This window comes from Ixodes scapularis, unplaced genomic scaffold (assembly GCF_016920785.2).
Source record: "Ixodes scapularis isolate PalLabHiFi unplaced genomic scaffold, ASM1692078v2 PGA_scaffold0__279_contigs__length_252992795, whole genome shotgun sequence".
NCBI classification, from domain to species: Eukaryota; Metazoa; Arthropoda; class Arachnida; order Ixodida; family Ixodidae; genus Ixodes; species Ixodes scapularis.
In genome coordinates, this window is record NW_024609835.1 from 175,621,756 (window position 1) to 175,637,040 (window position 15,285).

The 15,285-nt window shown below is 46.8% G+C and overlaps 1 protein-coding gene across 1 annotated transcript; it reads left to right on the plus strand.

Annotated features, from left to right (window-relative positions):
• The first annotated feature begins 8,082 nt into the window (after window positions 1-8,082).
• On the plus strand, window positions 8,083-15,223 carry LOC115320472. Its single transcript, XM_029980656.3, has 2 exons — window positions 8,083-8,500; window positions 15,102-15,223. Exons 1-2 carry the CDS (start codon window positions 8,198-8,200, stop codon window positions 15,186-15,188), a joined length of 390 nt encoding a protein of 129 aa, XP_029836516.1. The 5' UTR covers window positions 8,083-8,197; the 3' UTR covers window positions 15,189-15,223.
• Window positions 15,224-15,285: the final 62 nt, after the last annotated feature.

Consider the following 15,285-nt stretch of genomic DNA (forward strand, 5'->3'; position numbering starts at 1 on the left):
CACGGCCCTCACCGCCCTCACCGCACTTCACGGCCCTCACGGCCCTCACCGCCCTCACGGCCCTCATCGCCCTCACGGCCCTCACGGCCCTCACGCCACTCACCGCCCTCACGCCACTCACCGCCCTCACGCCACTCACCGCCCTCACGCCCCTCACCGCCCATGCGGCCCTCGCACCCCTCACGCCCCTCACGCACTCATGGCCCTCACGCCACTCAGGCCAGCTTCAGATGGGGCAATTTCGCCCAGAAACTTTACGTCGCAACACCAGCAACACGGGCCGCCCGCGATCACACGCAGCAACCAATTGCTGCAATTTGTCATCGTCATCATAACATTTTATTTTTCTTGCACTATTTAGACACAATTACGCGTTATAAACGTGTTTTTATGCATTTAAACCTCGTTAAGAATACTAATGCACCTTTCTGAAACAGTTTATTTCCAAAAAACGATCGATTTCAAACCAGAACCATGCAAGTCATTCGGTGTCATCATCACCGGCACGAGGTATCACGTGAAAATTTTGCGTCCCTGATTGGATGCAGCCGCTTGAAACGTATTCGAATTGCTCCGAGTTGCTTGCTTATTTCGAGCCGGACCCGATCTCAGCAATTCGTGTCGATCTAGGGAAAGCTAGAGAACAACCCGCCATTAACACCAAAATTGCTGAGTAAGATGCTCGATCTGAAGGGGGCCTCACGCACTCACCGCCCTCTCGGAATCATGGCCCTCACACACCTCATGCACTCACCGCCCTCACGGCCCTCACGGCCCTCACGCCTCTCATGCCACTCACGCACTCATGGCCCTCACACCCCTCACGCATTCACCGCCCTCACACCGCTCACGCACTCATGGCCCTCACGCCACTCACCACCCTCACGCCCCTCACGCACTCATGGCCCTCACCGCCCTCACGGCCCTCACGGCCCTCACGGCCCTCACCGCCCTCACGGCCCTTACCGCCCTCACAGCCCTCACTCACCCTCACACTCATGAATTTTCCTGGTTCAGAAACTCACTCACCCTCACCTCACCTGTGAAGATGAGGGTGAGTGAGGGTGAGTGAGGGCCTTCATGAGTGAGGTTTGCCGAGGTATGGCAGTGAGTAAACTCTGATCTCTTCAGATAAGTCCGAATTGGCAATATTTTTTACTAGTGTTTTTTTTTTTATTGCAGTTTCTCGAAAAAGCAGAATTGTTCTATTGAACCAGCAACGGTCAAAGAAGGACGGAACGAAATGCATTTCAGTGAGAAAAATGCTGGTATTAACATCATCAAAGTCGGGAGCTCTCAAGGCAATTTAATTTCGAATAAATTGCTTTACTTTCTGAAAGTAATGCGTAAATCTAACTAGTTATTTTTTTGCACTAATAATTCTGTTCTAACTGCTCTATAACTAATAACTGTTCTAACTGTGCACTAACTAAGTATCTTAAAGGCCGACGACCAGTTCGCGCTTTCCACTTTTCCCTCTCTTCCCCCTCTCCCCCTTCTACCCTGTCCACAGTTGCCTGTTTCCTCCTCCCCCATGGAGAGGAGGATCTTCTGCCTTGCAGAATCTCGAGTCTGGTCGTCGGCCTTTAAGTTAAATTAGATTTCCGAAGTAATTTACCCAAGATGATGCATTACACGCGCAGCACAGATAGTAATGTCTACATCAAAACAAACGTCGTGTTTCTTGAAATCATAAAAGCTTTACATATTAATTATTTTCAATAAGCTTCGATTTCTCATTTATTTGTAAAGCCATATCAACTGCAGAGTACCACATAAAATATTTACGCACCGCCATTTTCAAAATGCTGCCGAACTTTTTTCAAGAGGGAGTCATATTTTAACGGGACACGTGGTCATTGCCGGGGACAAAAAGAATAGTCCAGACTCCCTCTGGTCGCAAAGTGTAGGCTGACTCATTTCCGCCTTCTCGTCCGTCTGTCTCTAGGAAATTAGACGCCTTGTTGCGGTCGGCGCTGCCAGGGAATGAGCGCGTGAATGACAGACGAACAGCCGACCGCACTCTTGTCGACTACGAAACGGCAGGTGGCGTACAGTGGTGAGGCAGCACAGAGCCTCATATATATATAGGGGCGAGTGTTGTCAGCTGGTGTGGCCTCGTTGACCGCTCGTCAACTGCATCACTGACACGCCACGCGAACACCATGGTAACGCCCATTTTGCCCTCTTCGAGCTTAACCGACGCCACTGGGACCTATGTCCATATGCTTGGCTCTCGGTTTCCTCCAACATGGGTTCACTCCAACGTATAACTGTTTTATTGCGTTTTAAGCCATCCACTAGCAGTATCTGGTTGTGTCGTGTTTATTCAAGAGCCATATCAAGTTAGCTCCCGGTTACCTTGTCCATCCTCCCTCCAGCCCTTTCATACGTTTCGCGGACGTTTGGCACGTCGCACAAATTACGCTCGAGTAAATTTCGTAATTTTCAGCTCTAGTTGACGCGCCTCTTGTTATTTTAGCAGTGCGCAATGATAACAAATTTCAACTCGCAGCTGAGAGGCTCTTCGTAGAGTGTTGTGACAAGCGAGCGTATACGAGAATGCCATCGTTGGCCACGCTTTCGAAGAAAATTATCTGTTAGATTGTAAAGTGAGCTAAAGTCCTTCGCCCGAGAGTTTACCAGAGTTTCGTTTCTTCCTAACTGCATCTCCTCTTGACTATGCGTCAGCGCGTCAAACGAGATGGCTCGATTGAAGCGATCGCTACTCCTGATATGAGATGGCCACGCCGTGCATGCTTACCGCGTGCCTCCACCAAACTCTCAGCAATGAAACAGCGATCTTGTTCGCCGAACATCTAGAAAGCGGGAAGGTTACAAGGAAAGGAATACAATAAATGAAGGTTGTGCAAGTTTGCTGGCATTAAAAACGGCGCCGGCACTAACGTTTGCCGTAACGTTAGAGACATTTATTTCACACGCAAGGTTGTGAAATAAACACTGGGCGACTCAGCTTTAGGCGGCTCTTCGCGAATAATAAGCTTTATCGTTTTTAACTCAACTGATTGGCCGTTCCCGACAGCGCTGAGGTCCCAGCATCCATCCTTTTGTCACTACATGAAAATTATAGGAATATAAGCGAGACAACAAACTAGCTCTTTCATACAAAAAAAAAAACAAAAACATATATTAGAATGCATTAAATATTAAATTCACTCATTTCGCGGTTTACAGAAGGCAGGGGGAATCGCTTCACAGATTGGACGTCTGTTTCTCAGGCTGCAATTATTCACACTACACATTACATGCGAGCTTTGTGTAGCAATAGTTCGCTAGTTTTCGTCGCTACTGCGACGAAAATTCCATGTTATAAAAAGTTTCAAGATGAAACAAGCACTCTTACCTCATTAATAAAGCTTGGACTTGGGTTTGGGCTAGTTGGTTGTACATTGATAGACGTGCTGCGCTGCGAAGTTCTACAGAACAAACGCGTGACTAAAAATTGAAAGGAAAATGATGAGTTTACATTGAGATTTTTAGTCACGCGTTTGTTCTGTAGAACTTCGCAGCGCAGCACGTCTACCAATCTATCAACTCTTACCTCACAAAGAAGGAGCCTCCCGTGGCCGTCCACGATTGTCGTGCTTTATTTTATTCAACCATATTTTGCGACCTTTTCTTTCTCACTCTTTCTCTCTCTTTTACAATCATAAAGAAAAAAAAAAAAACGAAAACCGTTACGGCTACGAAAATGAAAGTGGTAAGCAAATTTTGCGAAGCGAAGAAATAATACTTTTGGTTCTAAATTTCTAGGCTAGGTGGCGCAATCTACCGCCCGTTATAAAGGGTACAGCCGTTAGCATTTTTTCCATTTAACCATTCATACTGCCGTGATGGGAACATCCAACAGCACAACAACCGACCATTTTCTCACCAGAAAAAGTGAAAGCCGTTTACAACTCCCTGTAACGCCGAAGTAGAGCGCAGCTCTTGAGGAGGAGGGGGGAAGGGTAGTGAGGGTCAAGTGTTCTTGGGGGGGAAGGGGGGGGGGGGGGGGTCGCGTGACCTGGGCGCCCGTTTCAGGCTTGAGCGGCGTCGCCGTCGGCGTAACCGCGCGGTGCATTATGGGTAAATTTCCCCGCTAAATTTAGCGGAAAAATAACGGGGAAATTTTTCCGCCAGATTAAGCGGGAAAAATTTTTCCGCTAGATTTAGTGGGTAATTTTTTCCGTTAAATTTAGCGGGGAAATTTTTCTGCTAAATTTATCGGGGAAATTTACCCATAATGCACCGCGCGGTTACGCCAACGGCGACGCCGCTCAAGCCGGAAACGGGCGCCTAAGAGCTGCGCTCTAAAACTAAAAATAAATTTCCGTACGCAGGATACCATGCGGCCCTGCACGCGCGGCGAGTTGGCCTGGGATCTGTAATGGTGCACAGGCCCGTCCGTTCCCCCGGCGTTTTCCGTTGCTAGGTCTGACGTCAGTTCTATGGGAAAAGTCTGGGAAGAGCGAAGGTACGGCGAGAGGTCACCGAGGACAATAAATGTCCAGGCTCTTCCCCTGTATATGGCTCTGAGTGGGTAGTGTCCTGGTACAAGTGTATCGCGACAATATTTTAGATATATATTGGCATTTATATTTCTATATCCCAATACAAATTTTCAATCAGTATCTGTATTTCAATACCGTAATATATTTCCCGTGTATTCCTCGTATCTCGATACAATCACGAGCAAATGTATCTCGTTACAATTTTCAAAGAATCAAGAAATTTCTGCAAGAAATCAAGCGAATGATCTCTTCTTTTTTTTTGTGCTTTAGCGAGGTGAAGGGTATAGTGAACGGTATCTTGTGGCTTTGCTGCCAGGCAGACCATGGTTTGTTTCGTGCATTGTGTACCTGAGGCGGGTGAGCCCCTTCCTTATTGTGCAAAGATATCATATGGTTTCTTGGGTGAATCAGTTGGTAGACTATTCCATAGATCCAAAACGTCAAAGGCTCTGTAAGCACGATCTTCACAAGAGTAATTGCACTTACTGTCCAATTTACTTTGATGAGGGTGAAAATCCTGCCATTCGGTCATCAGATAAAAGACAACAGCAGTTTATTCCAAGGCGACGTCCTACAATGACTGGGGAAGAATGCGCCGGGATTGCGAGGATGCTGACTTGTTGGCGTACATGATTTGGCTAGAACTAAAACATATTAGACGTTCATGTGATTTTGCTTCAAAGGTGTGCAAGATGTCTAAAGAAGAACTGCGCTCCGTTGTTGACAGAAAGTCCAATTTATAGTGAAGACCTGCTTGGTTCCCAATTCTAAGAGCAAAATGCCAATTCTATGCCCAAAATTATTTCGGCCTCGCGCCGTGGCCATCACCAGCTCGTTCGCACCCTAACCTTCTGTTCACTACAATCGCATGTTCATTTTTTTTTTATTGCTGCCATATAAAAATTTAAAATTAGAAGCAGAAGGGCACTTCATTGGTGTTTTATAAGGAATAGCTTCATCCGGTACACTTTAAAAAAAGGGGACATCACCTTACACCCTTTTGTCCCATATAATACACCCCAAAACTTCATTTCGACGTACAGCACCCTATAGTCGAACAGACGGCCCCAAATTTTACGAGGGGCTTGATAGCCGTGTGGTACAACTTATTAAAATAGCTAATGCACCTATCAACGACCACATAAAGAAATCACTGAGCTTTTACAGTAGGACCAAGAAAACCCCGATAATTTTTTTTGTAGTAAGAAACACGTACATTAACTATTTTAATAAGTTGTACCACACGGCTATCAAGCCCCTCGTAAAATTTGGGGCCGTCTGTTCGACTATAGGGCACTGTACGTCGAATCGAAGTTTTGGGGTGTATTATATGGGACAAAGGGTGTAACAATACACCCTTTTTTTTTTTAGAGTGTAATACGAGAGTTATACTCTCAGCTTTTAAAACATTGTTTCTGCACCGGCAAAATGTACTGCTGCATTTAAGTTTTGGCGTTTTTAGAGGGACGAAAGGAGCCGATTGAACAAAGTTTTGGCGTTTTTTAAAGGGACGAAAGGAGCCGATTGAACAAATCGTTGACGGTGACATAGTTATTACAGACAATATAGAAATGGCAGGGCACTTTAATCGTTTTTTCCAGTCAGTTTTTTCAGCGCATGAGTCACATGTCCTGCGTGAAGCCTTAAGCGACGATATTGAAATAAGCACACCGGGCGTGGTGATAGCCCAATCAGGAATATTCGCGAAGTTGTTATCTCTTGATACGAAGAAATCAACGGGACCGGATAAAATACCGAATGAATTTCTCAAAAGATATGCTGAGGGGCTATCCCATTATCTTAAAATTATTTTCGACACATCATTACACACGCACACTCTTCCACAAGACTGGTTATCTGCCTGTGTTGTACCAGTATTTGAGGACGGAAGCCGTCTTAGGGTAGATAATTACAGGCCCATTTCTTTGAGAAGTGTTTGTTGTAAAGTAATGGAACATATTATTTCAAAACACATATTCACTTTCCTAGAGGACCGAGGCATGTTCTATCCCCACCAGCACGGTTTTAGATGTGGCCTGTCAACGGTAACCCAACTTGTAGAAACGTTTCATGATTTTTCTTTTGCCGTTAATAATAAGCACCAGGTAGATGCTATTTGCGTCGATTCTTTAAAGGCGTTTGACCGTATACCACATGAAAAACTGATATGGAAATTAAAAGAACTAGGTCTAGGTTCTATTATTATTAATTGGATTGAAGCCTATCTATCAAATCGAAGTCAAAGAGTTGAAATTAATGGAAGTCTATCTGCGCCATTACCTGTGTCCTCAGGAGTCCCTCAGGGCTCAGTCCTGGGTCCATTGTTGTTTTTGATCTATATAAATGATATCGCTACTTATATTCAAGCTCCAACTAAACTGAAGCTCTTTGCAGATGACTGCTTACTTTATGCTCCCGCAAAAATTCCGTCGATCAATTGAACTTAAACAGGAATTTGGAAATATTAAGGCAGTGGTGTAATGATTGGAAAATGCAGATAAATTTTCGTAAGTCGGCATACATGCACATAACAAACAAGAGGAACGTTTTAAAATTTTCCTACAATATGGGGGATGTGAATTTGAATAATGTTGACAGTTTCAAGTATCTTGGTGTCACGATCTCAAATGACCTACAGTGGCGGGCCCATATTGAAAATGTTTGCTCTTCGCCTATCGGAGCCTTGGTTTTATACGACGGAAATTAAAAGATGCTACTAGAGACGCAAAGTTGACTGCCTATAAAACGATGGTACGTCCTATTTTGGAGTATGCCAGTGTGGTATGGAGTCCCAACAAAAAAGTTGACAAAGAAAAATTAGAAAAGATTCAAAGGTTTGCTGTACGTTTTATTCTATCTAGGTGTAAAAGAACAGACTCCGTAACTAGAATGTTGCATGAGTGCGGCTTGACGGAAGACCGCAAGGTTGAAGTTGTTTTTTCCCTCTATAACGGACAATTAAAAATTGACCCAGCATTGTATCTGAAAGAAGTGCATAAGCGATCGAGAAGACTAAATCATACGAAAACGGTCCAACTTTATTGCAGTAGAATAGACGTCTTTAAATACTCTTTTTTCGCGCAAACAATTGAAGAATGGAATAGTCTCCCGGAGTGTGTCATAGATTTAACAGACGCGTCTCATTTTGAGTCTTCCTTGGAAGAGCTGTTTTCAAGTTAAAAGAGTATGTGGTTGATTGTTGTTATCTGAAAAGGTAATAGTATTTTGTGTGTCCTTATTGCTGTTAAACGTTAATATTATATGTTTTTCCCTTTTATCTCTCCCTCTCTTGTAATAGCCTTCGAGAGAAGGCTGACAGTATTGATAAATAAATAAAAATAAATAAAATAAAATACTTTCCTATTTTTCACATGTATTTCTGGTGCATATCGCGTGTACATTTACAAATGTATTTCAGTATCAGCATTTTAGCAGTTTTATGCCATGTATCCCAATATTTGGATTCGCGGATACATTTTAGAGTATCTCTGCCCAACCCTGCTGCAAGCAGGGTTGGGCGTCTTTCGGGGGTGGGGGGTCTTAGTCTTATCAACTCCCCCCCCCCGCCCCCCGCCTACGGCGCCATCATTGCTTCCCTTCAGCACCACTCCTCTCGAAGCGGCATCGCGTGGTGCCGCTTTTGAATTTTGAGCAAGAGCCCCGCGGGTGCGGAAGCCTCCCAGATGAACCAGACACTTCCTCCAGGTTTGGGCTACCTGACCACGACCGTGGATCCTTCTCATTCGGCCTCGGTGAGCCTGGAGAGGACGCTGTCGGTGCCCGAGAACGACAGCGTGTACAACGCGTGCTGCCTGCGGTTCCGCTTCCGCAAGGGCCCGTACCTGGACGGCGCCGGCGGGTCATCGACGCTGCACGTGCGTCTCACGGTGCTCAACACCAACACCGTAAAGACGAGCAGCCTCACCAGGCACTACGCGCACTGGACGCCATACAGCATCACGCTGACACGACCAACCTCCGTCCAGGTATACTCATACGATCGCCAAAAGAGGCAACTTTACCACGAGAGTGGCATTATGCGCGTCTAATTTGTGTTGGATAGTCTGCTTACAGTACGACATTATACCCTAGTGGTGGGCTTCCGAGACATTGTGCCACCCCATGGGCTGCAGAGCGATGAAAAGATGTTTCAAACTAGCCACGACCTGCGTTTCTAAAGTTGTCGGTGACTATAGGGGAATACTGGACACGTTCCTCGTTTGCGGAAGACGACTAGAGTAGAGAGACGCCAAACCGAGATAGCTTCAGCAACGAAAATCTGGCGCGTGAAAAGACCTTCTTTTCGGCCGATGTTTGCGGCAATGTCAACGGTCTGCCCCGTACTTGGCATCAGAGGACATGAAACATTGAATAGAGGATACTTTTCTGAAACATAAAAGCTCCCTACTCTGTTGCAGGTTAAAAAATCTCGTATTTTTCGCCCACAATGTGCGAAAAAAAGAAAGCCATAGCTGTAACACAATCGCGCAATGCGGGTGGAATGGTGTCGTCAAGTACCTGAGGACGGAGGTGCGACGTGTTTAATTCTCATAGCCGTCGTGGTAGACGCCGTGGGCGTCACTGAAGGCCGCTACCAGTGCTCGGCGATCAGTGAAGTCGGTAAGCGCGGTGGAAGTTTCTAAAATTATCCAACATTACGCGTAGCAACTGGATACTGCCAAAGTGGGATTTTAACGCGAGTTATGCTCGAAAACAAGTCTTTCAAGCAGACGACACGGAAAACTCTCTTTTTTTGTCGCGCCGTTACTGGCGGGATGCTGGGGTTCCCCATCTCCGTGCTGCGCGGCCGACGTGTGAACACGGCTGATTTCCCTGGCCTCGCGCCACGAACGCAGAGAAGAGTTCTTCCGTAGCGACGACAACGGACCAGATCAAAATCTCTGAAGTGTGCAGGAGTGGAGGGCTTTGCGGGAGGGCATTGTGCTGCATTTCTCAAAGGCAGGGCCGTACCCAGAAAAACATTTCGGGGGGGGGGGGGGGGGGGGGTTCGGGGATAACGGCGGCCATTTTGAAAATGTCTATTGTCTTATTTTCGCCAATGAATCATGTGCATCGGTGGCATATAACGGAGAGTTATAGCAAACCAGAGAACCGGTCCCGGTTTGGTACCCGGTAGCCGACCGGCGCTACTGCGCGTGCGCAGAGGTGGAGATTAAAATCGGCTGGCTGCAAGTGCACCAACCAGGGCCGTACGCAGAAAAAAATTTCGGGGGGGGGGGGGGGGGGGGGTCAGAATCCCCTAACCCCCCCCCCCCCCCCTGGTTACGGCCCTGCTCAAAGGCCGACGTAAACTTCGCCCTTTCCACTTTTTCCCACCTCCTCCTTTCCTCTATCCTCTCCACTTTTTACCTTGCCTCAACCATGGCTCCCTTCACAGCTTAGGATAGGGGAGCGCTAAGGGGGCTATCTTCCCTGAAAAATATCGAGGTTGTACGTCGGCCTTGAACCTGCAACAAGTAAAGTATTGGGTTTGAGGAAGTGAGCTCGGTGTACGACACTCCGCCCTTGCAGCTGCTTCATCCGGAGCAGACAACGTATCGGTTGTGATTTCTTCGTTCGTTGGAACGCGTCTCGTACTTGCTAGAAGGCAAAAACACCCCCCTTCGAGGTATTTTTTCTCACATTTCTACTGGGTGTATCAAGGAGTGGCCAGGCTCTTTAAATCGACCGCAAAATTCGGTTTCTTCACCTATCGCGCTACTACTCTGTACCGCGTTGCCCATAGATGGTGCTTTTTTTTGTGTGTGTAAAATTTGCAAAGAGCGAATTTACTTAAGGAAGAAGTAAAGAAAGAAAAAGGCTTAGCTCCTATGGAAATGCGGCGAAGCCAGAGGCCTTCAAACAATACGGCGCCGTTTTGCACGGGAGACAAAAGATGGCGCAAGCGGTCGCGATGCCAACTGCGCCAACGAACGAGCATACGGCGCCGAGAGCCGGCGTCTTTAGCAGACAATCTTTTCAACTCAAAAGCGGCGCGAGCTTTCTGATATCAGTTGCTAATGCATTATTTTATCATGCTTACTGATAAAACATATTGAATGGACACATAATCGATTGGAAAAATGGTTTGTCGGGATATTTTGACTTTTATTTTTTCGGGGTACCGATGTCTTCTGTTTTGCAGCGAAGTTGTCGCACGTGCAGAAAGACCAAAGTTCCCTCGATGCTTTGCGGCACCGGTGGCGTAGTCAAACTGGCTGGTGAGATCGGTCTATTTGCCTCCCACAAGTCGCATAGACAACAGCACCAGTTGATCCTCTACCATGCATTATAACTACTCTATGAACATACCTTGAGAAAACAGTCGTCAGAGGGGTGGGGACACAAACCTTAAATCTTTATTTTTAAATAAAGGTGTTATTTATACGTATACTACATACTAAACAAACACACCAAATTCCACACTAAAAGTGTCATGGTTATTAAGAAAATACTTATTTACAGTTTCGGTATGTTTCATCTCCAGGCACAGAAAAGCCAAACAGAATTGACATACCCTCCAACAACCCACCACGCACATTCTGCTCGCCTTCTTTTTTTTTTTTTTTTGCTTTAAAAAGGCTAATCTGATTTTAGTTTGTTATTGCTTGGCAAACAAACTTTCTTCCACTTCTCACTTCCTTGTGCGGATGAAGTGAGGAGGCGCAAAATTCAACAGAACGTTAAAATAAGTGAAGGGGACGAGAGGGGAAGGAGAAAAGTAACTTGATTTTTGTTACGCTTAGAAGTACCAACTCATTTTGTACAAAAGATTCTAAACCTCCTAGTTGCCGTAAAAAATGAACGAAATACAAAAGCCCTTTTCGTATCTTTCATATTGAATAGAATACTTCAATTTGTTAAACTTTACTCGTTGATGCCACACATATGACTTTATTCAAGTTACATTTTTGTCCAATGCTTTTTTTACTTCATCTGACGTTCAGTCCGGCATTGCATGTTTACGTCCTCGTCACTAAAATCCTCTGGAAGATAACCGCTTCACTGTTACACGCTCTTCATGAGTTCGTGTGTTCTTGGGTCAGAATGTGTTCTCCTCCGTCTGGTACTTCTCCATGACAAAACATCTGCAATCTTCAGACGTTGAAGACTCACATCTTGTTGCCTGCAAACGTTTGCTTAAGTCTTGCTGCGGTCGTCGCCCCTTCCAATGCATCTTCCTCTGTCTTGAAACGTACACGTAAACGTCGGTTAAAAGCAGGGAGTCGAACTGGTCATTCAATTTTCGTTTGGTTCGGGTTCAGTAGCATCGAGTTTTGTTCCAGTTCAGTTCTGGTTCAGTGATGTGTTGGAAATAACGCTTCGGTTACCGATTCCATCAAGAGCAAACCAGTTTAAAAAGCAAAACCCAAAAACTTTGTCATTAAAAAGAAAAGATTACTTAATGTCCTTTGCATTAAAAAAAATGGTCATCAGAACTTGTTTTGCGAAAACGAGGACAGCAAAGCAAATACATGCTTAATATCGTTCTGTGATCTTAAATTTTTAATGCGAACACCGTTCAATAAAAATCATGTGGTTATACAGGCACTTGGAAACAGTAACAAAGTACAGTCGTCACATGTGAAGTCTGTCAGTCAGCACGCATAGTGACAGCATGACGGTAGCACGCCATCGCACTTGCAAACTGCCCACAAAAAACGAATTAGTCCTTAGTTGTTTAGACAGCAGGAGTTTAGTCTGCAAGGGAGTGGTGACATCGTTACCAACTATAGATGAGAAATTTATGCAGTGCAGTACAACTGCTAGCGTGGAGTCTTTAACAGTTTTCACGCAGTACTCAAACACAACTGCACGCCGGTACAATGCTCATCCAGATCGAAATGGCAAACTACCCACACCGCAGGCCCGAATAACTTGCTCGAACGACGGGGTTGAAGAGTGTAGGATTCGCCGTTTCCTACGTGATCCGTCAACAACCCGAGTCCAGCCTGGTTCTTTCACGGGAGCGGGATTCCGCTCCCAGTTTAATGGTACAACAAAACAACGCTACAAAACACTCAATCTAACCTACAAATACAAGCTACATTACACAAATATTTACAAGAGCACGTTAAGCCAAAAGCTAAACACAAAGAAGGCCCCCAGGCCTCGTGTCCCGCGATGTCCTAGATCCGGACGCCACCCACCTGCCTGCGTCTCGGTCTCCACCGAAGTTCTAAGGGGCCTCTCGCCCCCTGCCCCACCGAGTATATATCAATCGATGGGCGAGGAGGTTTCTCCTCGCCCGCCACGGGGGCGCCTGCAGCGCCCTCCAATGGCTAGGAGAGAAAGCGGCGCATCGGGAGCCGAGTTCAAGATCCCGATCGACCCCGCGGCGACACGACCATGTGATCGTGTCTGAGGCGAGACAGCTACGTAGCTGCCTGGCGGCCAAGATTGGCAGAATGGTTTGATGGGCGCCCTCGTGAATGCACGGCGCGCCAGAAGAGGACAGCGAAGGCCCATCGAAAGACAATTAAAACAAGAAAAGGACAAAAATACAACGGGCGATTTGCTGTCTCTAGAAAACGGACGCACGCACACACACACACACACAGACAAAATTACATAGAGCAGCGTCCAGGGCTCCGGGCGACTGGCGTCAGTGTCGCTCTCGTCGCGGCTTCGCATCCTTTGTGCCTACAGATTTCGCCACCCACCGGGAAACAAACGCGCCGACAGCCGTCAACGTTCTTAGAGCGCAGCTCTTAGGGGCCCGTTCCCGGCTTGAGCGGCGTCAGTGTCGGCGTAACCAAGGTCATCCCAAGGTCACGTGACCCCTCCCCAAGGGTCACGTGACTCCCCAAGGTCACCCCAAAGTCACGTGGCTCCCCAAGTCACGTGACCCCCGGGGTCACGTGACCCCCGACGACGTCATCAGTGACGTCACTGATGACGTCACCAGCATCCGCATCGTCATCATCACTGATGACGTCATCAGTGACGTCACTGATGATGTCACCGGCATCCGCATCGTCATCATCACTGATGACGTCACCGGCATCCGCATCGTCATCATGACGTCACTGATGACGTCACCGGCATCCGCATCGTCATCATCGCTGATGATGTCATCAGTGACGTCACTGATGACGTCACCGGCATCGGCATCATCATTGTCATCATCACTGATGACGTCATCGGCATCGTCACGTGGCCCCCACCCAAGGTCACTTGACCCCCCCCAGTACCCTTCCCTCCTCCTCCTCAAGAGCTGCGCTCTAATTCGGCGTTACAGGGAGTTGTAAACGGCTTTCACTTTTTTTAATGCAAAAGTATTAACTGTCTCATGGATCAAACCGGAGTTATCAGGTCTTGAAGCCGCGCCGAACGGCACATAAACTCCCCTGTCCCAATGGAGCCAAGTCTGTCGTCCATAGTAGCACTCTGATGGATAGGCTCCCATTGGCTGGAGCACGTCATAGTTCCAAGGAACGAGGCTCCCATTTGCTACCGCACGGCGTAGTTCCAAGCACCGCCACCAGAGAAGCCATCACCATGGCGGCGTGGCGGCACGGCTGTTGGTAAGAGGAAGCCGCTGGCCGCGGAGCCAGCAGAGCCTGCCCGGGCAAACTCCGGAAAGGCTGCACACAGTGTTGCCAACTCAAAAATTGAAAACCCGCAGTCAAAATCCTGAAAACTGCTAAATCGAAAACACAGCAGAAAATGACTTTTTAAACATTTTTGTTGCTTTGTTTCTTGCCCAAAGGTGCAATAACAGTATAGATCACATCAGTGTCATCTGAAACCTTTTGCTTTGACTAGAAATCTGTCACGCCACGCCACAGTTCACCCAGGTGATCCGAAGCCAAAATTGCAGAGTGAGCGCATACGAACATGGCAAGGGACCCTTCAGCAGTGGGTGACTGGTCAGACTTCCGTTAGCGGCCGAAACATGCCTCTTCGTTGCAGCGTGCGTGACCAAATCCACGTGCTTCGCAGATAGTTCCATTCTACAATAGTGGCATCTGGCTCGTCTGCTATCACAAAGAGCCTCCTTGCAAAAGCAAAGACGACTGTGGCTGATTATGAATATGACAGGTGCATAGTCCACAGTAAATCGATATAAAACTTCTATATCTCTAAAAAAAAAACCACCAAGATAACAATGACGAAAATAATCCCTGGAGAAGGGGAACAAGAGCAGCATGGCCGCCCGATGGTAACTTTCGGCTTGAGGCTTGAATTGGGATCTGCGGCTTTTCTATTTGTTACTAAATCTGGTAGCTCTAACTGGATCTAGCCTAATGTCGCGCCCTTAACCCAGTCCAATCCAAGGCTTGGACTGGATTTGTAAGGCGTTCCCTTTGCATCGGGTAGCACACTCTAGATTGGGTGAACAAAGCCCGTGCTCCGCTCTAAGCAGAATTTATTGCCCACTTTTCTGCCCCCAAGTCTGCAAATCTTTGCTCAGGGCACTCGATGGCGTTTCTGGGTCCTTTTCCCTGACTGGGCTTGCTTTTTGACAATATCCCCAATTTTTTCCGCCAATTAACATTTCCCTAATGATTCTCCGTTTCCGCAGTCGCTAGACACCCTGCTCTGAAGACAAAACTAATTGGTCTGCATGACTCTTATTTACAGCTAACACTGGTCTTCAAAGTTCCTGCCAACAGTGCCCAGCAGTACTTGGATTTAACAGACTTCTTGCTGACAAGAGGGTACTGCTGAGGAACTGCTTCCATGCTGCTGTCTCCCACTGCTACAAACCCACAACAAATAATTCCTTATCATAAACTTGGTTCTCTCCAACTGTTTGTAGTCTCCA